Source organism: Oncorhynchus mykiss, chromosome 12 (genome assembly GCF_057628025.1).
Source record: "Oncorhynchus mykiss isolate SJ-2025 chromosome 12, ASM5762802v1, whole genome shotgun sequence".
Lineage (NCBI taxonomy): Eukaryota > Metazoa > Chordata > Actinopteri > Salmoniformes > Salmonidae > Oncorhynchus > Oncorhynchus mykiss.
Window position 1 is genome coordinate 53,883,994 of NC_143033.1, and position 21,345 is coordinate 53,905,338.

The 21,345-nt window shown below is 45.0% G+C and overlaps 1 protein-coding gene across 2 annotated transcripts in view; it reads left to right on the forward strand.

Annotated features, from left to right (window-relative positions):
* Positions 1–21,345, forward strand: part of LOC110537768 (rho GTPase-activating protein 26) — a 124,986-nt gene that overhangs the window by 64,141 nt on the left and 39,500 nt on the right. For both annotated transcript variants that reach the window (XM_036937776.2, XM_036937777.2), the window contains exons 8-16: positions 6,463–6,592; positions 7,027–7,127; positions 10,842–10,936; positions 11,859–11,937; positions 12,307–12,343; positions 12,588–12,653; positions 12,793–12,867; positions 13,458–13,542; positions 13,946–14,004. In XM_036937776.2, coding sequence (XP_036793671.1) covers positions 6,463–6,592; positions 7,027–7,127; positions 10,842–10,936; positions 11,859–11,937; positions 12,307–12,343; positions 12,588–12,653; positions 12,793–12,867; positions 13,458–13,542; positions 13,946–14,004 — 727 coding nt within the window. The remainder of the gene's footprint in view (positions 1–6,462; positions 6,593–7,026; positions 7,128–10,841; positions 10,937–11,858; positions 11,938–12,306; positions 12,344–12,587; positions 12,654–12,792; positions 12,868–13,457; positions 13,543–13,945; positions 14,005–21,345) is intronic.

The following is a 21,345-nucleotide window of genomic DNA, read 5'->3' on the forward strand; positions in this document are numbered from 1 at the left end:
TTAGGATCACCACTTTATTTTAAGAATGTGAAATGTCAGAATAATAGTAGAGATAATGATTTATTTCAGCTTTTATTTATTTAATCACGTTCCCAGTGGGTCAGAAGTTTAAATACACTCAATTAGTATTTGGTAGCATTGACTTTAAATTGTTTAACTTGGGTCAAAGGATTCGGATAGCCTTCCTCAAGCTTCCCAAAATAAATTGGGTGAATTTTGGCCCATTCCTCCTGACAGAGCTGGTGTAACTGAGTCAGGTTTATAGACCTCCTTGCTCGCACACACTTTTTCAGTTCTGCCCACAGATTTTCTATAAGATTGAGGTCAGGGCTTTGTGATGGCCACTCCAATACCTTGACTTTGTTGTCCTTAAGCCATTTTGCCACAACTTTGGAAGTATGCTTGGGGTCATTGTCCATTTGGAAGACCCATTTGCGACCAAGCTTCAACTTCCTGACTGATGTCTTGAGATGTTTCTTCAATATATCCACATAATTCTTCTCCCTCATGATGCCATCTATTTTGTGAAGTGCACCAGTCCCTCCTGCAGCAAAGCACCCCCACAACATGATGCTGCCACCTCCGTGCATCATGGTTAGGATGGTGTTCTTCGACTTGCAAGCCTCAGGTTTTGTCGATATACGACTTGTTTTACTGTGGATCTAGATAATTTTGTACATGTTTCCTCCAGCATCTTCACAGGGTCCTTTGCTGTTGTTCTGGGATTGATTTGCACTTTTCGCACCAAAGTACATTAATCTCTAGGAGACAGTACGCGTCTCCTTCCTGAGCGGTGTGACGGCTGCGTTGTCCCATGGTCTCTATACTTGCGTACTATTGTTTGTACAGATGAACATGGTACCTTCAGGCGTTTGGAAATTGCTCCCAAGGATGAACCAGATGTGTGGAAGTTGTTGAAATACATCCACAGGTACACCCGCAATTGACTCAAATGATGTCAATTAGCCTATCAGAAGCTTATAACGCCATAACATAATTTTCTGGAATTTTCCAAGCTGTTTATAGGCACAGTCAACTTAGTGTATGTAAACTTCTGACCCACTGGAATTGTGATACAGTGAATTATAAGTGAAATAATCTGTCTTTAAACAATTGTTGGAAAAATGACTTGTGTCATGCACAAAGTAGATGTCCTAAACGACTTGCCAAAACTATAGTTTGTTAACATGAAATTTGTGGAGTGGTTGAAAAACAAGTTTTAATGAATGTTAACTTCCGACTTCAACTGTATATACTAAATACAAATAAAAACCCTGAAAAGGGGGGTCTAAGCTGTCAACCATAGTACCATAGTTGCAATCTAATACTGTGTTCAAGACAACTGGGAACTCTGAAAAAAAACAAGATCTGAATGGGACAAATTGTTTTGAACGGTCATCCAACTCAGAACTCCAACTCGGGAACTCGGGCCTCTTTCTAGAGCTCTGACTTTCCAAGCTGAAGATCACAGATGTCGTGATTTGCCCTCGTATTTTTCAGAGTTCCCAGTTGTCTTGAAAGCACCTTTAGTCAGTCAAGTGAACTATCCCTTCACCTCATTTTTTCATAACATCTTTGGTCTGACAGACCAGAATGCATTGTATAATGTAAACAAACATGGCGCCACACATAGCTGGCAAATAGCTTAGCATTAGCTCATCAAAATCAGTGCAATCTTCAAAAATGTATTTTACACACATTATGTTTCCATTGCAATATATGCAAGAATTGGAATGTATGATTTGTCACCAGTACATGAAAACGTGAAAAAAACTGTAAATACATTATGCTCCATACATATGTACGGTATGCTACAGTAGAAACAACAACACGATATACAGAAAATAGGGCATTTAGTTTGATAGGAACGGACACATGACCAAAGTTATTATTTTTAAGGAAAATAACAATGAAGGCAATGCGGGCGCCAGACAGAAAATGTGTTCTGACTAGAGATGCACATTGTCTTCATACTTGATCTGGGGAAACACTGGGGAAGTGCTTGGACTTGGCCAGCTCAATAAAGCCTCAAACATATATTGTCTGCAACAGTGAAATGGGCTACTTCTTATGTGAATTAATGAGGAGGCGGAACACACCTCAATTCAAACTGTTGTTCGAAAATCATTTTAAATTGACAAGTTTAAACATAGCTTATAGATAATTAGCAGGCAGCGTGCCCTGGTTTGAGGGCAGCGTGGGTTAACTCTCCTGTTGTGTAACAATCACATTTTGGAACTGTGAGTGCGTTAAACACATAAAACAGCTGACTGTAGGGAGACCGTTAGAGACATTTGGAATTCACATGTGACAAGGTAATGTTGCAGTGATTTCACTTGCTGTGGTAGCTGAAGTGTATAATGTTGAGTCATGGCGTACATACAGTTAATTCGGAAAGTATTCAGACCCATTTACTTTTTTCACATTTTGTTACGTTACAGCCTTATTCAATTTGTTTTCGTCATCAATCTACACACAATACCCCATAATGACAAAGAAAAAACAGGTTTTTAGACATTTTAGAACATTTCTTAAAAATAAAAAACACATACCTTATTTATATAAGTATTCAGACCCTTTGCTATGAGACTCCAAATTGAGCTCAGGTGCATCCTGTTTCCATTGATCATCCTTGAGATGTTTCTACAACTTGATTGGGGTCCATGTGTGGTTAATTGAATTCATTAGACATGATTTGGAAAGGCACACACCTGTCTATATAAGGTTGACAGTGCATGTCAAAAACCAAGCCATGAGGTTGAAGGAATTGTCCGTAGAGCTCAGAGACAGTATTGTGTCGAAGCACAGATCTGGGGAAAGGTTACCAAAATATGTCTGCAGCATTGAAGGTCCCCAAGAACACAAATCAAATCAAATGCTATGTCACATGCTCCGAATACAACAGGTGTACCTTACATTGAAACGCTTACTTACAAGCCCTTAACCAAAAATTAAATTCAAGAAATAGAGTTAATAAAATATTTACTAAATAATCTAAATTAAAAAATCTAGTCAATCAAAAAGTAACCCAATACATTTCCATAACAATAACATGGCTATATACAGGTGGTACCGGTACCGAGTCAATGTGCGGGGGTACAGGTTAATCGAGGTCATTTGTAGAGTGACTATGGATAGATAATAAACAGTGAGTAGCAGCAGTGTAAAATCAAAGAGGGGGGTTCAATGTAAATAGTCCAGGTGGCCTCCATAATTCTTAAATGGAAGAAGTTTGGAACCACCAAGACTCTTTCTAGAGCTGGCCGCCTGGCCAAGCTGAGCAATTGGGGGAGAAAGGACTTGGTCAGAGAGGTGACAGCACTCCACCAATCAGGCCTATATGGTAGATTGGCCAGGCAGAAGTCACTCCTCAGTAAAAGGCACATGACAGCCTGTTTGGAGTTTGCCAAAAGGCACCTAAAGGACACTCAGACCATGAGAAACAAGATTCTCTGGTCGGATGAAACCAAGATTCAGCTCTTTGGCATGAATGCCAAGCATCACGTCTAGAGGAAACCTGCCACCATCCCTACTGTGAAGCATGGTGGTGGGAGCATCATGCTGTGGGGATGTTTTTGAGCGGCAGGGACTGGGAGACTAGTCAGGATCGAGGGAAAGATGAATGGAGCAAAGTACACAAATTCCCCAAATACAGGTGTGCCAAGCTGGTAGCATCATACCCAAGAAGACTCTAGGCTGTCATTTTTTATACATTTGCAAACATTTCTAAAAGCCTTTCTTTGCTTTATCACTATGGGGTATATATTTAATCAATTTTAGAATAAGGCTGTTATGCAACAGAATGTGTAAAAAGTCAAGGGGGCTGAATAACTTCCGAATGCACTTTAGGTACACCTGTTATGGCTGCAATCCCGATACTGGGATCGATATGACAACTACCAGTGAAAATAGAGGGCGCCAAATTCAAACCACAGAAATCTCATAATAACAATTCCTAAAACATACATGTGTCTTATATCATTTTAAAGCTATTCCCGTTGTTAATCCCACCAAAGTTAGGTCTCCACCAAACCACAATAATTTTCACAATAATTTTCCAGCAAAATATAGCATTCACAAAAACCAGAAATAAAGACAATTAATCACTAACCTTGAATTATCTTCATCAGTTGACACTCATAGGACTTCATGTTACACAATACATGCATGTTTTGTTTGATAAAGCTCATATTTATATAAAAAAATCTGAGTTTACATTGTCGCGTTAGATTCACTAGTTCCAAAAACATCAACTGATTTTGCATAGCCACATCATTCAACAGAAATACTCATCATAAATGTAGATGATAATACAAGTTATACACATGGAATTATAGATATACCTCTCCTTATTAATGCAACCGCTGTGTCAGATTTCAAAAAAACTTTACGTAAAAAGAAACGCATGCAATAATCTGAGACGGCGCTCAAAAGTAAGAACACCACAGCCGCAAAGATGGCGTCAACATAAACAAGAAATTACATGATAAATATTCCCTTACCTTTGATGATCTACATCAGAAAGCACTCCAGGAATCCCAGGTCCACAATAAATGTTTGTTTTGTTCGAAAATGTCAGTTATTTATGTCCAAATACCTTCTTTTGTTAGCGCGTTTGGTATACATTTCCCAACGCTAATTCTGGTCAGCGTTATATCGGACAAAAACTTCAAAACGTGATATTACCGGTCGAAGAAACATTTCAAACTAAGTAAAGAATCAATCATTAGGATGTTTTTAACATACAGCTTCAATAAAGTCCCAACCGGAGTATTCCTTCTTGTCTATGTGAGTAATGGAACGCAAGTGACTACCACGAGGAAAAAGCGTGATCACAAAATGGCTGATTGATGGACATCTGATATATTCTGCTCTCATTCACTCCCACAACAACATAGAAGCCTCATTATAATTTATATTGATAGTTGACATCTAGTGGAACCCCTAGGCAGTGCAACATCATTCATATCTCAAGGGGATTTCATTGGGGACTCTGGTGAATACATACAAGCTCAGATTTCTGACTTCCTGTTTTGATTTCAACTCAGGATTTTGCCTGCCAATATGAGTTCTGTTATACTCACAGACATCATTCAAACAGTTTTAGAAATGTCAGAGTGTTTTCTATCCAATACTAATAATAATATGCAAATATTAGCAACTACGACTGAGGAGCATGCTGTTTGATATGGGCACCTTTCATCCAAGCTACTCAATACTGCCCCTGCAGCCATAAAAAGTTAACTCAGTGCCAGTGGCAGGTCATTAGTAAATATTTTAGACAGTAAGGGGCCAAGACAACTTCCCTGGGGAATGCCCGACTCTACCTGGATTTTGTTGGAGAGTCTTTGATTGATGAGCACACTGTGTTATATTAGTCAGGTAACTCTCAATCCACAATATAGCAGGGGATGTGAAGCCATAACACATACGTTTTTCCAGCAGCAAATTATGATCGGTCTAACAAAACAGCTCATTATTATCAATTTCTTTCAGCTAATTTCTTTTCAGTCATTTGTTTACTATGAAATATAATTGTGTCTGGTCAAACACATTTTTTTCCAAAAGTTTACTAAGGGTTGGTAGCAGGCTGATTGGTCGGCTGTTGGAGCCAGTAAAGGGTGCTTTGCTATTCTTAGGTAGCGGAATTACGTTTTCTCCCTCCAGGCCTGAGAGCACACACTTTCATGTAGATTTAGATTGGAGAGATATAGTCTATTGTCATCTGCAGTAAAGTTGTCAGACCCAGGTGGCTTGTCATTGTTGATAGTCAACAATAATTATTTAACCTCTTTAACACTCACTTTACATAATTCAAAATGACAATGCTTGTCTTTCATAATTTGGTCAGTTATGAATGGATAAGTAAGTTCAGAGTTTGTTGTTGTCGTGACATGCCTAAATTTGCTAATCTCTCACTAATTAGGGTCCCCTGGGAACATTGGCCAACACTTTGGTTCCTACCCTGTCAATAATCCCTGCCTGGCTTATTCATTAATTGTCATTTCAAACAACAATGCATTCAAGGTGCTGCCCACTTTATTTGAACTATATAATTAGAATAATCATTCTATTTCCAAGATTCCAACAGTTCAGCTTTTAACTAGGCCTAGATGTTTTGCCCATATCATTCGTCTCTGCGTGGCACAGTGTGGAAATGACTACAAAAGTACAGGAAATGCAGAAATTGTAGAATATGCTGAAAATGTATTTAGTTTGAACAGTATAAAACAATCAAAATTGAGAAAGCCCAATTACAATCAATTATAATTTATGTGTTGCCACTCTAGGGTCATGACCTACTCATAAAGCATATGTGAACTTTTATTATAAAAAAAAAACATAAAATACCATAATAAATGTGAAAAATATAAGGTTTTGGCCTAGCCCTAACACACTGACTGCAGACAATGGTGTTAGGATGTTTCCATCATTGTCTGTCTCCTTTCCTGCCCTGTTCAGACGCGGAACCGTTTTGAAAGCACACGGTCTGAGGTGGAGTGTCTGATGAGGAAGATGAAGGAGAACCCCCATGAGCACAAGAGTATCAGCCATGACACCATGGAGGGATACCTGTTTGTACAGGAGAAACGTGAGTGTCCCATCCTGCTCTCTCTCTCTCTCTCTCTCTCTCTCTCTCTCTCTCTCTCTCTCTCTCTCTCTCTCTCTCTCTCTCTCTCTCTCTCTCTCTCTCTCTCTCTCTCTCTCTCTCTCTCTCTCATGCTGCAATGGGATACAATTTCACTACTCAGTGATTTATTTTTACCACTTAGAAAAGCATGGTGGCGGTAACATCACGACTACCGCTTTAGTCACACCAATGTTGTTTAGACACCAGTGTTGTTTGAAATAGATTTCAATTTCCCCATAGAAACAACAAGGGTAATTGTATTCAGGATGAGAATATCATGCTCTTAGAGGTGACGGGGGACCCAGCGTGTGCAATAACCATGGTAACCCACAAAATGTGTCCAATACTCCCCCCTCTCTGCTTCTCAATCTGCTCCTCTCTCTTCCCTCTCTCAGGCTCTTTCGTGTCAACCTGGGTCAAGCACTACTGCACCTACCATCGAGAGCCCAAACGAGTCACCATGGTCCTGTTCGACCAGAAGTCGGGTGGCAAAGTGGTGAGTTGACTCAGAGAGGAAGAGGTGTAGCCAGGGGCATAACAGGGGCCAAAATCTGTCTTTTCCAGCAGCACTGAGTTTTTGTATGGAGGTCAATGAGAGAGTGTCGAATTTGGTTAACAGAAAATGTTGAACTGTTGAACATCAGATCGGCAATTAGTTTGACTCATCTGCCCTGGGCTCTTTCTGTAATTCCAATTCCGTCATTACAGAGGCAAGAGAGGGGCGAGATCCTGGCGAGATTAAGGTGAAGGGAAATCCGGACACCTCTTCCCTCCATTCTATTGGCCACTTAATAATAAAATGGATGACCTCCGATCGCGGATTTGCTACCAACGGGACTCTTGTCACTGCAATATTCTCTGCTTTTCTGAAACATGGCTTTTGAACAAGATACCCTCCATGGCTAGCCAACTCGATGGATTCTCCATTCACCAAGCAGAGAGGACATTGGAGTCAGGGAAATCGAGAGGGGGAGGGATTTGCCTGTTCATCAATAACAAAGGGTGTGCTATCTCAAGTGCAGGGAAAGTCTCAACCTATTGTTCACCTGTATTGGAATAGCTGATGGTCAAATGCCGATCCTTCTACATCCCGAGGGAGTTTTCAGCTGTTATCGTGACTGTTGTATACTTTCCACCTCAGGACAAGAAAAATAACAAGCTAGCACTTAACAAAATTCTCAGAGCAGGCTCAGAACAACTGGCAGGCATATTCACGGTAATCTTCAACCTCTCCTCTCCTCTCCTTGTCCCAGTCTGTAATCCCCACATGTTTTAAGATGACCACAATCATTCCTGTCCCCAAGAACTCCAAGGCTTCATGTTATAATGAGTACCGCCCTGTAGCACACATCTGTAGTCATGCAGTGGTTTGAAAGTTTGGTTATGGCACACATCAACTCCATCATCCCAGACACCCTATACCCACTCCATACCGCTCCAACAGATCCATAGATGACGCAATCTCAATTGCACTCCACACTGCCCTCACTCACCTAGATAAGAGGAATACCTATGTGAAGTGCTTTTCATTGACCACAGCTCAGTGTTCAACACCATTGTCCCCTTCAAGCTATTCACCAAGCTTGGGACCCTGGGACTGAACACCTCCCTCTGCAACTGGGTCCTGGACTTCCTGACGGGCCGACCCAAGGTGGTATGGTGAGGGTAGGCAACATCATCTCCACCACTCTGACTCTCAACACGGGGGCCCCACAGGGGTGTGTGTTTTGTCCCCCTCAGGAGGCTGAGAAGGTTTGGCATGGGCCCTCAAATCCTCACAAAATTCTACAGTTGCACCATTGAGAGCATCTTGACTGGCTACATTACTGCTTGGTATGGCAACAGCACCGCCATCACTCACATAGCGCTACAGAGAGTAGTGCGGACAGCCCAGTACATCACTGGGTCCGAGCTCCCTGCCATCCAGGACCTCTATATCAGGCGGTGTGAAAGGAAGCCCCGGAAAATTAGTCTCCAGCCACCCAAGCCATAGACTGTTCTCTCTGCCTCCGCATGGCAAGCAGTACAGGTGTATCAAGTTTGACACCAACAGGCTCCTGAACAGCTTCTATCCCCAAGCCATATGACTGCTAAGTAGCTAAATCTGAGTTGACCCTTGTACTTTTTGTTGTTGTTGCACTGTCTCTATGCACACTCACTGGAATCTAAACACTCACGCACACTGACATTCCAACACTCACTTAATTTGCTCACACACACATAACATGCACTCACATTCATAATTACTCTACACACACGCACACACACACACACTCACATATTCATCATATACGCTGCTGCTGCTACTCTGTTTATCATATATCCTGATGCCTCATCACATTACCCCTATACATACACTACATGAAAGTATGTGAACACCTGCTCATGGAACATCTCATTCCAAAATCATGGGCATTAATATGGAGTTGGTTCCCCTTTGCTGCTATAACAGCCTCCACTCTTCTAGGAAGGGTTTCCACTAGATGTTGGAACATTGCTGGGGGACTTGCTTCCATTCTGCCACAGAGCATTAGTGAAGTCGGGCACTGATGTTGGGTGTTTCGGCCCGGCTCGCAGTTGGCGTTCCAATTCATCCTAAAGGTGTTTGATGAGGTTGAGGCCAGTGCTCTGTGCATGCCAGTCAAGTTCTTCCACACAGATCTCGACAAACCATTTTTGTATGTACCTAGCTTTTTGCATGGGGGCATTGTCATGCTGAAACATTAAAGGGCCTTCCCCAAACTGTTGCCACAAAGTTGGAAGCACAGAATTGTCTAGAATGTTATTGTATGCTGTAGCGTTAAGATTCACCTTCCCTGGAATTAAGGGACCTAGCCCGAACCATGAAAAACAGCCCCAGACCATTATTCCTCCTCCACCAAACTTTACAGTTGGCACACAGTTGGCTACCTGCATTGGGGCAGGTAGCCTTCTCCTGGAATCCGCCAAACCGAGATTTGACTGCAGTTGATTAGTGCTTCAAAATACATCTGTGTGCTGGAGTCTGGCCTTGTGGTAGTGCTGCTTACTCCAGACTATAACTTGACCTTTGTGGTATGGGTTCAAACTCCGCCTTCATATCTGTTTTCCTTTACCTGAATGTCTTCCCCTTTCGTTTGTGACTTTCTATCTCAATAAAGAGAAAATACCAATACAAGTATTTACTTGTATAATATAAATGTAACATGGAAGAATTTCAAAGATACAGTTACAGCTCATATAAGGAAATTAGTCAACTGAATTAAATTCATTAGGCCCTAATCTATGAATTTCACATGAATGGAAATACAGATATGCATCTTTTGGTCACTGATACCTTAAAAAATGGGCCTCACAATGGGCTTCGTGATCTCGTCACGGTGCAGTGTCTCTGTGCATTCAAATTTCCATCAATAAAAGGCAATTGTGTTTGTTGGTCGGTAGCTTATGCCTGCTCATACCATATATTTTGTTCAGTGTAAATTTTAAAATGCATCTGAAAGAGTGATTCCTGGTGGGCACATCTGCCCCTGACACCTCAGTATTGTCACTGTCAGTGGGCAAGGACAAACACTCAGTGGTAGTATATCGCTCCTCATTTCACTGTTCCTCTCATTGAAGTGTACTGTGGAGAAAAGGATGGCAGAAAGAGGGCGACGAAGTGATGGAGGAAGAGGACAAAGGGCAGAATAGGGGATAGAGGATAAGACATGAGAGGAGATAGAGCAGGGGAGGAGAGAGGTGACGGTGGGAGAGCAGAGGAGTAAAGTAGGAAGGGCAGAAAAGGATAATGGACATGAGAGGAAGGATCAGAGAGGAGAGGAGGTATCATTCAGAACACATCAGAGTCGTGGCTTGAGGCTCCGTCTCAGGATTGCTGCCTTGTGTCTCCCAGGATTCTCTGTGCAAACAGTGGTGACACTTCAGTTGCTAATGCACTCCCTTTGAAGGAGCGAGGAGATGGGGAAGAGAGGGAATGACGGGGAGATGGGGAGGAGATGGGCTGTGAGATGCTTGCACGGAAATAACCTACATCAAAGTTTCTCACCAGTTTTTTTCCTAGATCCTTTGAGTCCATCCATCCTTGTCCACAATTCACTGTGAGAATCAAAGACGTGTCTTAAAATGACTTGGTTCCATACACGTGGCGGAAGGCACTTCCCATTGGTTGAACTTGAGTGTCATAAATGTCTCTTCTTAAAGGTCGATTAAGGCTTCCTCCGTCTTGCAGGGGGAGGAGGAGAGCTTCACTCTGAAGTCCTGCACAAGACGGAAGACGGATTCTATAGAAAAGAGGTTCTGTTTCGACGTGGAGGCTGTCGACAGGTGAGTCATTGCTGCTGGCTACCAGCTTGTTGTTACCCATTGCAACCACATGGCGGTGCTCACGAGTGTCGCTGGGCTGAGGCTGTGGCTGACTGACTGTGGGGTCGGAGCTCAACGCAGAGGATCTTATTAATATGGATTGTCAAGCGGTGGATGTTAGATGACGAACGCTAAGTGAGATATCTGCCACGTCTCCAGCCCGGTCATAGAAGGGTGTTGTCTGACTGTATATAAAGCAGCAGAGCCAGTGACTCCCTAACTAACGCTAGCTCTACTGTGGCCGCTTCAGCCACTGATCTCCCTCCTCCTGCATCGGCCCATTCCTTCACTCAACCCTCGTAATTTATTCATGGTGTTTGTTTGTCCTCTGCCCAGAGTGTTTGTGTATGTGTGCGTGTTTGTTCACTAGATGCAGTGCACTGTTGTTGTTAGCAGCAGGAAAGTTAAAGCTGGCCTCAACATGCTTTAGCACGCAGAGGCATCGCAAAGACATAACTTGAGGGTGACTGTCAGTGAGAGCCGTGCATTATGGCGTCCTCTGCCCCAGAGTGTTTGTGTGTGTGTGTGTGTGTGTGTGTGTGTGTGTGTCTGTGGTTTTAATGGAGGACTGTGTTGACAGCTGAAGGTGAGCCTGCTGCCAGGGCCAGGTGAAATATGGCAACGCTGGCCAGGGATGAGCGTAGCTTAGTTGTAGTTTCGGATAGGGCCGGGGTCGGATTGATAGAGGTGTCAGTCTGTGTTGGGATGGTTGTGGTGGAAGCAGCAGATTGACTTGATGGGGGATAATGTTTAATAATGTCAGAGGACCCAAAGAGGGTGGACAACCCCCTTATGTAGCAGTGATTTCCTTCTGTCAGTCACTGCTACGTGGTGTGTTGCGTTTGATGAAATGCTGATCTTTGTGTGTGTTTGTGCGTTGCAGGCCAGGGGTGATCACCATGCAAGCTCTATCGGAGGAAGACCGTAGGCTGTGGATGGAAGCTATGGATGGGAGAGAACCGGTACGTTGCCAGGGTTACACACTCATCCTGTGCGTGTGTGTGCGTGTGCGTGACTGTGTGTGTGTGTGTGTGTGTGTGTGTGTGTGTGTGTGTGTGTGTGTGTACTCATATGCATATAGCCCGCCACAGGGATTCGTGGCATAGCTGGCTAACTAACCTTCAACTCCTTTAGGAAGCCACTTCAGTCCGTAGCAACTTCCATTGATGTCAATGTACCGTACTACAACATTACAGCATAGTGTACATGGGCTTATGCAAGTACAGCCTGTGTTCAGTACACGGATAGGTGCTTGTGACCGGTGGTGGTGGTTGATGGCGGTAACGCTAAGCTGTGTAACCGTGGTAACTGGGTGTCTCTGTTCCTTCTAGGTCTATAACTTAAACAGAGACAGCCAGAGTGAAGGCCGTAAGTGACACATTGGTATTAATTTGCTTTACTCTACCATCTGTCCGTATGAATGCACACTGATAATTGATGGGATTCATTCACTTCTCTACCTCCGTTTCTCCCTCTATTTTTCTCTCCGCCTATCTCTCTTCATCCCACTCTTTCTCTCTTTACCTTTCTCTCTCTCGTCCTCTCCCTCTCTCACTGTCCCACCCTGCCTCCCCCACCCTGCCTCCCCATCCCCTCTCTCTCCATCTTTCAGTGGCTCAGCTGGATGTGGTTGGCTTCAACGTTGTGAAGAAGTTTATCTACGCTGTGGAGACCAGAGGTAATGAACTAAGGCTTGGCTGCTTACAGGCATCACAGGTCTCTAGTACTACTGTATTGTGAACCTGGTGTCACTGGTCACTCTTACAAGTCCTATACAATCTTTATAGATATCTGTCTTGTTCTGTCCTGTCCCACAGGCATTGACGAGCAGGGCCTGTACAGGATTGTTGGAGTAAACTCCAGGGTGCAGAAACTCCTGGGTCTTGCCATGGGTAAGACAGAGAGATAATGGAGCTGTGTGTGTGTGTGCGTGTGTGTGTGTGCATGTGTATGTGCGTGTGCGCGTGTGTGTGTGTGTGTGTGTGTGTGTGTGTGTGTGTGTGTGTGTGTGTGTTAGAGAAAGATTGAGTCCTTGCCCCAAAAACAAATCTGAACAGGTAATATTTGAGGGCAAGATTGAATCTAACTTATTTAACATTTATGCGGTAGTTTTGTTTGCACAACCTGTCTTATTCTGATAGCTGGAATCTCCTGCTCCTCCTGTTTGGGGAGCCTATACTGTAGTAGAAAACGGTAGAAAACCATCCTGCGGATTTATGTGAATAGCTATGGGGAATAGGCAATTTATGCAACTGTATAAATAATGCAAAACAAGTTAAATTACTGTAGATATACTGTAGCTCTGAGACTGACAGACGGAAAAGCACAGGAGGAGGTGACCATAGAACTGGTAGAGGACTGGAGGAGAGAATATACTGACAACTGCCAAATAGAATACAATAGATAGGTTCAATCACAAACGTCTGAAATCACAAAGCTCCTCAAATGACAGATGATGACATCTATCCTCTCCCTCTGACAGATCCTAAAACCTGTGCTGACGTGGAGCTGGACAGTACAGAATGGGAGATCAAGACCATCACCAGCGCAATCAAGTACTACCTTAGGTACAGTACTGTGAATCCATTGCCCAGGTCTAGTCATGGGGATGACTAAAGATAGTAAAGGAACACAGGCTCTCTATGAGTACTGCAGTTAGTGTGTACAATAACACTGCACCGAGTGAGAGAGGGCTGAGAGCATGTGGTTGTCCAGTATGGCCCTGGCCTGCTGAGTAGAGCTAAGGAGGACAGGATCGAGGGCCATGGGAGAGAGCAGAGGGGTTAGTATGAAGAAGAGATGAGAGAGGAGGAGGGGGTAGAGGGCTAGGACTGAGGAGACCCACATACACAAACAGCCCAGTTTTCCGCCTGCCTAATGAAGAGGGAAATCAGCCTGATGAGTGGAGGGCCATGACTCTCTGCCTGCCTGCCGCTGTGCCCATTGACTCTCTGTGTCTTCTCTCCTCAGAATGCTGCCCGCGCCCCTTATGACTTATCAGTATCAAAGGAGCTTCATCAAGGCAGCCAGTGAGTCTTTTTTCTCCTCCTCCTTCCTCTCTCTCTCTCTCTCTCTCTCTCTCTTTCTCTCTCTCTCTCTCTCTCTCTCTCTCTCTCTCTCTCTCTCTCTCTCTCTCGCTCTCTCTCTCTCTCTCTCTCTCTCTCTCTCAACAGTTGATCTGGTTCCACTTCTTTTCCCCTCTTCCTCTTCCTGATAGCAGCTCCGCTGACTTTGTTTTGATAAACCAGTCTGGTTTTGAATTTGATGGCCTGGTTTAGCTCCGTTGGGCAGTAGTGGGGTTGACGTGTGAAGGAGAAGCAGGACGTAAGGGTGTGTCCTTGGCAAGCCATAAAGGAAATGGCTTTTCAGTGGGGCCAGCTGGGATGATGGAGGATGGGAAAGATAACCAACAACAACAACGAATATAGCCTATAATATATTTATTGCCCCCTCCCCCAAACTTCCATTTACCATCTCCCTGTCCACTAATTGGTCCTTACATTAGCCAGAGCTGCATTTTCTCCTTCTCTTCCTTTTTCGCTCTCTCTCTCTCCGTCCCCTTCCCTCCGCAGCCCATCTCTCTTCCTATTTCTCTCTCTCTCTCTCTCTCTCTCTCTCTCTCTCTCTCTCTCTCTCTCTCTCTCTATCCCCCTCTCTCTTCCCCCCCTCTCCCTCTCTCCCCGTTCATATCTGCTGTGTCATTGGCTGCCGCATACCTGCCTGCTCTGAGATGTCTGCTTCCTCCAGGCACTGCATGCTGGTTGACATCAGGCCATTGCCCCAAGATGAACTCTATTTTACGAGCACCTCCTCTTCCTCCTCCTGAGCCACCCCGCCCCTCTTTGCTCTGCTCCGGTTTTGGGAGGGAAGGCTGTGTGCAATCAGGAACCTAGTCTGAGGCATGCACCAGCAGGAAAACACACACCTACCAGACACGAACACTCATACTCATACACTTTCTGTCACACACAAACTCACTTAAATGACCACAGACACGCACCACACACTAATCTTAATCTTAACCCGAAAACTTAACCCTAAACCTAATTTTTTTAAGGTATTTAAAAGTATTTAGACCCCTTCACTTTTTCCACATTTTGGTAGGTTACAGCCTTGTTCTAGAATTGATTCAATGTTTTTTTTCCCTCATCAATCTACACACCATACCCCATAATGACAAAGCAAAAACAGGATTTTATAATTTTTTGCAAAATGTGTATATATATATATATCACATTTCCATATGTATTTAGACCATTTACTCAGTACTTTGTTGAAGCTCCTTGGGCAGTGATTACAGCCTCGGTCTTCTTGGGTAGGACGCTACAAACTTGGCACACCTGTATTTGGGTAGTTTCTGACATTCTTCTCTGCAGATCCTCTTAAGCTCTGTCAGGTTGGATGGGGATTGTCGCTGCACAGCTATTTTCAGGTCTCTCCAGAGAGAAGTTCGATCGGGTTCAAGTCTGGGCTCTGGCTGGGCCACTCAAGGACGTTCAGAGAATTGTCCTGAAGCCATTTCTGCGTTGTCTTGGTTGTGTGCTTAGGGTCGTTGTCATATTGGAAGGTGAACATTCGCCAAACTTCAAGCAGGCTGTTGTGTATTTTTGTCACGTCCTGACCTTAGTGCCTTTTTTATGTCCCTATTTTAGTTTGGTCAGGGCGTGAGTTGGGGTGGGCATTCTATGTGTTGTTCTATGTTTTTGTATTTCTGTGTTTGGCCTGGTATGGTTTCCAATCAGAGGCAGCTGTTTATCGTTGTCTCTGATTGAGAACCATACTTAGGCAGCCTGTTTTCCCACTATGATTTGTGGGTAGTTGTTTTCTGTTTTGTGTTGCTGCACCTTACAGGACTGTTTTGTTTTACTCTGTTTGTTATTTTGTTTAGTGTTTCTGTTCTAATAAATATAACATGAACACTACCCACGCTGCGCTTTGGTCCGATCCATCCTATTCCTGATCAGAAGAGGAAGACAATCGTTACAATTTTACTGAAGTGTGGCTTCAATCTAGCCACTCTACCATAAAGGCCTGATTGGTGGAGTGCTGGAGAGATGGTTGTCCTTCTGGAAGGTTCTCCCTTCTCCACAGAGAAACTCTTGAGCTCTGTCAGAGTGACCATCAGGTTCTTGGTCACCTCCCTGACCAAGGCCTTTCTCCCAGAATTGCTCAGTTTGGCCTAGTGGCCAGCTCTAGGAAGAGTCTTGTGTCACGCCCTGACCATAGTTTACTTTGTATTTTCTATGTTTTGATTGGTCAGGGTGTGATCTGAGTGGGCATTCTGTTTCATGTCTTGTTTGTCTATTTCTATGTTCAGCCTGATATGGTTCTCAGTCAGAGGCAGGTGTTCGTCATTGTCTCTGATTGGGAACCATATTTAGGTAGCCTGGGGTTCACTGTGTGTTTGTGGGTGATTGTTCCTGTCCTTAGTGTTAGTTTGCACCAGTTTAGGCTGTTTCGGTTTTCATTACGTTTATTATTTTGCACTGTTTGTATTTAGATTCGTGTTGCTATAGTCACAATAAACATGGATCGTAATCTACACGCCGCATTTTGGTCCGACTCTCCTTCTCACCAAGAAAACCATTACAGAATCACCCACCACCAACGGACCAAGCAGCGTGTCAACAGGCAGCAGCAGCAGCGTAAAGAGGAATGGACATGGGAGGACGTTTTGGATGGCAAGGGCTGTTACACTTGGGAGGAGATACTGGCTGGAAGAGATCGCCTCCCATGGGAACAGGTGGAGGCACTTAGGAGAGCAGAGGCAGCCGGAGAGAGGAGCCGGCGATATGAGGGAACACGGCTGGCAAGGAAGCCCGAGAGGCAGCCCCAAAAATTTCTTGGGGGGGGGCTAACAGGGAGTATGGCTACGCCAGGTAGGAGACCTGGGCAGACTCCCTGTGCTTACCGGGGGGCTAGAGAGACCGGACAGGCACCGTGTTATGCAGTGGTGCGCACGGTGTCTCCAGTGCGGGTGCATAGCCCGGTGCGGTATATTCCAGCTCCACGTGTCGGCCGGGCTAGATTGAGCGTCGAGCCTAATGCCATGAAGCCGGCTCTACGCAGCTGGTCCCCAGTGCGTCTCCTTGGGCCGGTTTACATGGCACCAGCCTTGCGCTCGGTTTCTCCGGTTCGCCTGCATAGTCCAGTGCGGGCTATTCCACCTCGCCGCACTGGCAGGGCGACCGTGAGCATTCAACCAGGTAAGGTTGGGCAGGCTCGGTGCTCAAGAGCTCCAGTGCGCCTGCACGGTCCGGTTTTTCCAGTACCACCTCCACACCCCAGCCCTCCGGTAGCAGCTCCCCGCACCAGGCTTCCTGTGCGTGTCCTCGGCCCAGTACCACCAGTGCCAGCACCACGCATCAGGCCTACAGTGCGCCTCGCCTGTCCAGCGCTGCCAGAGCCTCCCTTCTCTTCAGCGCTGTCGGAGTCTCCCGCCTGTTTAGCGCTGTTAGAGCCTGCCTTCTCTACAGCGCTGCCGGAGTCTCCCGCCTGTTCAGAACTGCCAGTTAGCATAGAGCTGCCAGTTAGCATAGAGCTGCCAGTTAGCATAGAGCTGCCAGTTAGCATAGAGCTGCCAGTTAGCATAGAGCTGCCAGTTAGCTTAGAGCTGCCAGTTAGCAAGGAGCTGCCAGTCTGCAAGGAGCTGCCAGTCTGCATGGAGCTGCCAGTCTGCATAGAGCTGCCAGTCTGCATGGAGCTGCCAGTCTGCAAGGAGCCGCCAGAGCTGCCAGTCTGCAGGATGCCGCCAAAGCTGCCAGTCTGCAAGGAGCCGCCAGAGCTGCCAGTCTGCAAGGAGCCGCCAGAGCTGCCAGTTAGCATGGAGCAGCCAGGGCCGCCAGTCAGCATGGAGCAGCCAGGGCCGCCAGTCAGCATGGAGCAGCCAGGGCCGCCAGTCAGCATGGAGCAGCCAGGGCCGCCAGTCAGCATGGAGCAGCCAGTCAGCATGGAGCAGCCAGAGCTACCAGTCATCATGGAGCAGCCAGAGCAGTCTGCCAGCATGGAGCAGCCAGAGCTGTCAGTCAGCATGGAGCAGCCAGAGCAGCCAGTCTGTGTCGACCAGTCTCTTCCAGATCTGCCAGTCGTCCAGACTCTTCCAGATCTGCCAGTCGTCCAGACTCTTCCAGATCTGCCAGTCGACCAGACTCTTCCAGATCTGCCAGTCGACCAGACTCTTCCAGATCTGCCCGTCGTCCAGACTCTTCCAGATCTGCCAGTCGTCCAGACTCTTCCAGATCTGCCAGTCGTCCAGACTCTTCCAGATCTGCCAGTCGTCCAGACTCTTCCAGATCTGCCAGTCGACCAGACTCTTCCAGATCTGCCAGTCGACCAGACTCTTCCAGATCTGCCAGTCGGCCAGATTCTCCCAGATCTGCCAGTCGGCCAGATTCTCCCAGATCTGCCAGTCGGCCAGATTCTCCCAGATCTGCCAGTCGGCCAGATTCTCCCAGATCTGCCAGTCGTCCAGATTCTCCCAGATCCGCCAGTCAGCCAGGATCTTCCGGATCCGCCAGTCAGCCAGGATCTTCCAGAACCGCCAGCCAGCCAGGATCTGCCGGATCTAACCACCTGCCTGAGCTTCTTCTCAGTGCTGAGCTTCTTCTCAGTGCTGAGCTTCCTCTCAGGGCTGAGCTACCCATCTGTCCCGAGTTACCTCTGTCCCGAGCTGTCCCTCTGTCCCATGTTATCATTGTGGTGGGTAACCTATTTAGGGACGTTTAGGAGGGGGATTAAAACTGTCATGGAGTGGGGTCCACGTCCAGCGCCAGAGCCGCCACCGCGGACAGATGCCCACCCAGACCCTCCCCTATAGGTTCAGGTTTTGCGGCCGGAGTCCGCACCTTGGGGGGGGGGGTACTGTCACGCCCTGACCATAGTTTACTTTGTATTTTCTATGTTTTGATTGGTCAGGGTGTGATCTGAGTGGGCATTCTATGTTTCATGTCTTGTTTGTCTATTTCTATGTTCAGCCTGATATGGTTCTCAGTCAGAGGCAGGTGTTCGTCATTGTCTCTGATTGGGAACCATATTTAGGTAGCCTGGGGTTCACTGTGTGTTTGTGGGTGATTGTTCCTGTCCTTAGTGTTAGTTTGCACCAGTTTAGGCTGTTTCGGTTTTCATTACGTTTATTATTTTGCACTGTTTGTATTTAGATTCGTGTTGCTATAGTCACAATAAACATGGATCGTAATCTACACGCCGCATTTTGGTCCGACTCTCCTTCTCATAAAGAAAACCGTTACACTTGGTGGTTCCAAACTTCTTCCATTTAAGAATGATTGAGGCCACTGTATTCTTTGGGACATTCAATGCTGCAAACATTTTTTGCACGCTTCTCCAGATCTGTGCCTCGACACAATCCTGTCTCGGAGCTCTATGGACAATTCCTTTTGATATGCACTGTCAACTGTGGTACTTTCCAAATCATGTCCAATCAATTGAATTTACCACAGGTGGACTCCAATCAAGTTGTAAAAACATCTCAAGGTTGATCAATGGAAACAGGAATGCCTTGAGCTCAATTTCATGTCTCATAGCAAAGGGTTTGAATACTTATGTAAATAAGGTATTTCTGCTTTTAATTAGTAATACATTTGCGAAAGATTTGTGTAGATTGATGAGAAACAATAAACATTTAATCAATTTTAGAGTAATGCTGTAATGTAACAAAATGTGGAAAAAGTGAAGGGGTCTGAATACTTTCCGAATGCACTGTATATACTGTATGTGTATATATATATATATAAATAGGGTGGCAGGTAGCTGGGGCAGCAGGTAGCCGCCCAGCTACCTAATAAACAACTATATATATATATATATATACACTACCGTTCAAATGTTTGGAGTCACTTAGACATTTCCTTGTTTTTTAAAGAAAATCACATTTTTTGTCCACTAAAATAACATCAGAACATCATAAATACAGTGTAGACATTGTTAATGTTGTAAATGACTATTGAAGCTCGAAATGGCAGATTTTTTTTATGGAAAATCTACAGAGGCCCATTATCAGCAACCATCACTGCTGTGTTCCAATGGCATGTTGTGTTACTTAATCCCAGTTTATCATTTTAAGAGGCTTATTGATCATTAGAAAACCCTTTTGCAATTATGTTAGCACAGCTTTTGTGCTGATTAAAGAATAAATAAAACGGGCCTTCTTTAGACTAGTTGAGTATCTGGAGCATCAGCACTTGTGAGTTCGATTACAGGCCCAAAATGGCCAGATTTTTCTTCTGAAATCGTCAGTCTATTCTTGTTCTGCGAATTGAAGGCTATTCCATGCGAGAAATTGCCAAGAAACTGAAGATCTCGTACAACACTGTGTACTACTCCCTTCACAGAACAGCACAAACTGTCTCGAACCAGAATAGAAAGAGGAGTGGGAGGCCCTGGTGCACAACTGAGCAAGAGGACAAGTCCTCAACTGGCAGCTTAATTAAATAGTAACCGCAAAACACCAGTTTCAATGTCAACAGTGAAGAGGCGACTCCGGGATGCTGGCCTTCTAGGCAGAGTTCCTCTTTCCAGTGTCTGTGTTCTTTTGCCCATCTTAATATTTTATTTTTATTGGCCAGTCTGAAATATGGCTTTTTCTTTGCAACTCTGCCTAGAAGGCCAGCATCCCGGAGTCGGCTCTTCACTGGTGACGTTGAGATTGGTGTTTTGCGGGTACCATTTAATGAAGCTGCCAGTTGAGGACTTGTGAGGCATCTGTTTCTCAAATGTTACTGACAAGAAGCACATGGCTGAACTCTTTAATCAGAACTTCATTAAGTTAGAATTCCTGTTTGACTCAGCTATGCCTCCTTGCCCGTCCAACATTTCCTCATCTCCCACCCCTAATTTTTTATTTTACCTTTATTTAACTAGGCAAGTCAGTTAAGAACATATTCTTATTTTCAATGACGGCCTAGGAACAGTGGGTTAATTGCCTTGTTCAGGGGCAGAACGACAGATTTTCACCTTGTCAGCTCGGGGATTCGAGCTGACAAACTTTCAGTTACAAGTCCAACGCTCTAACCACTAGTCTACCTGCCACCAATGCGACTATCCCCGATGCTTCTACTTCTTTTTCCCCTGCCACGCTACAAAGTTTCTCTCTGCAGGCAGTCACTGAGGAGCTCCTTAAACTCGACCCCCAAAAAACATCTGCCCCTATCATCGCCAAGCCTATCGCTAACCTTTTTAACCTGTCTCTCCTTTCTGGGGAGGTTCCCATTGCTTGGAAGGCAGCCACAGTTCATCCTTTATTTAAAGAAGGAGATCAAGCTGATCCTAACTGTTATAGGCCTATTTCTATTTTGCCCTGTTTATCAAAAGTGTTTCGAAAAACTTGTCAATAATCAACTGACTGGCTTTCTTGA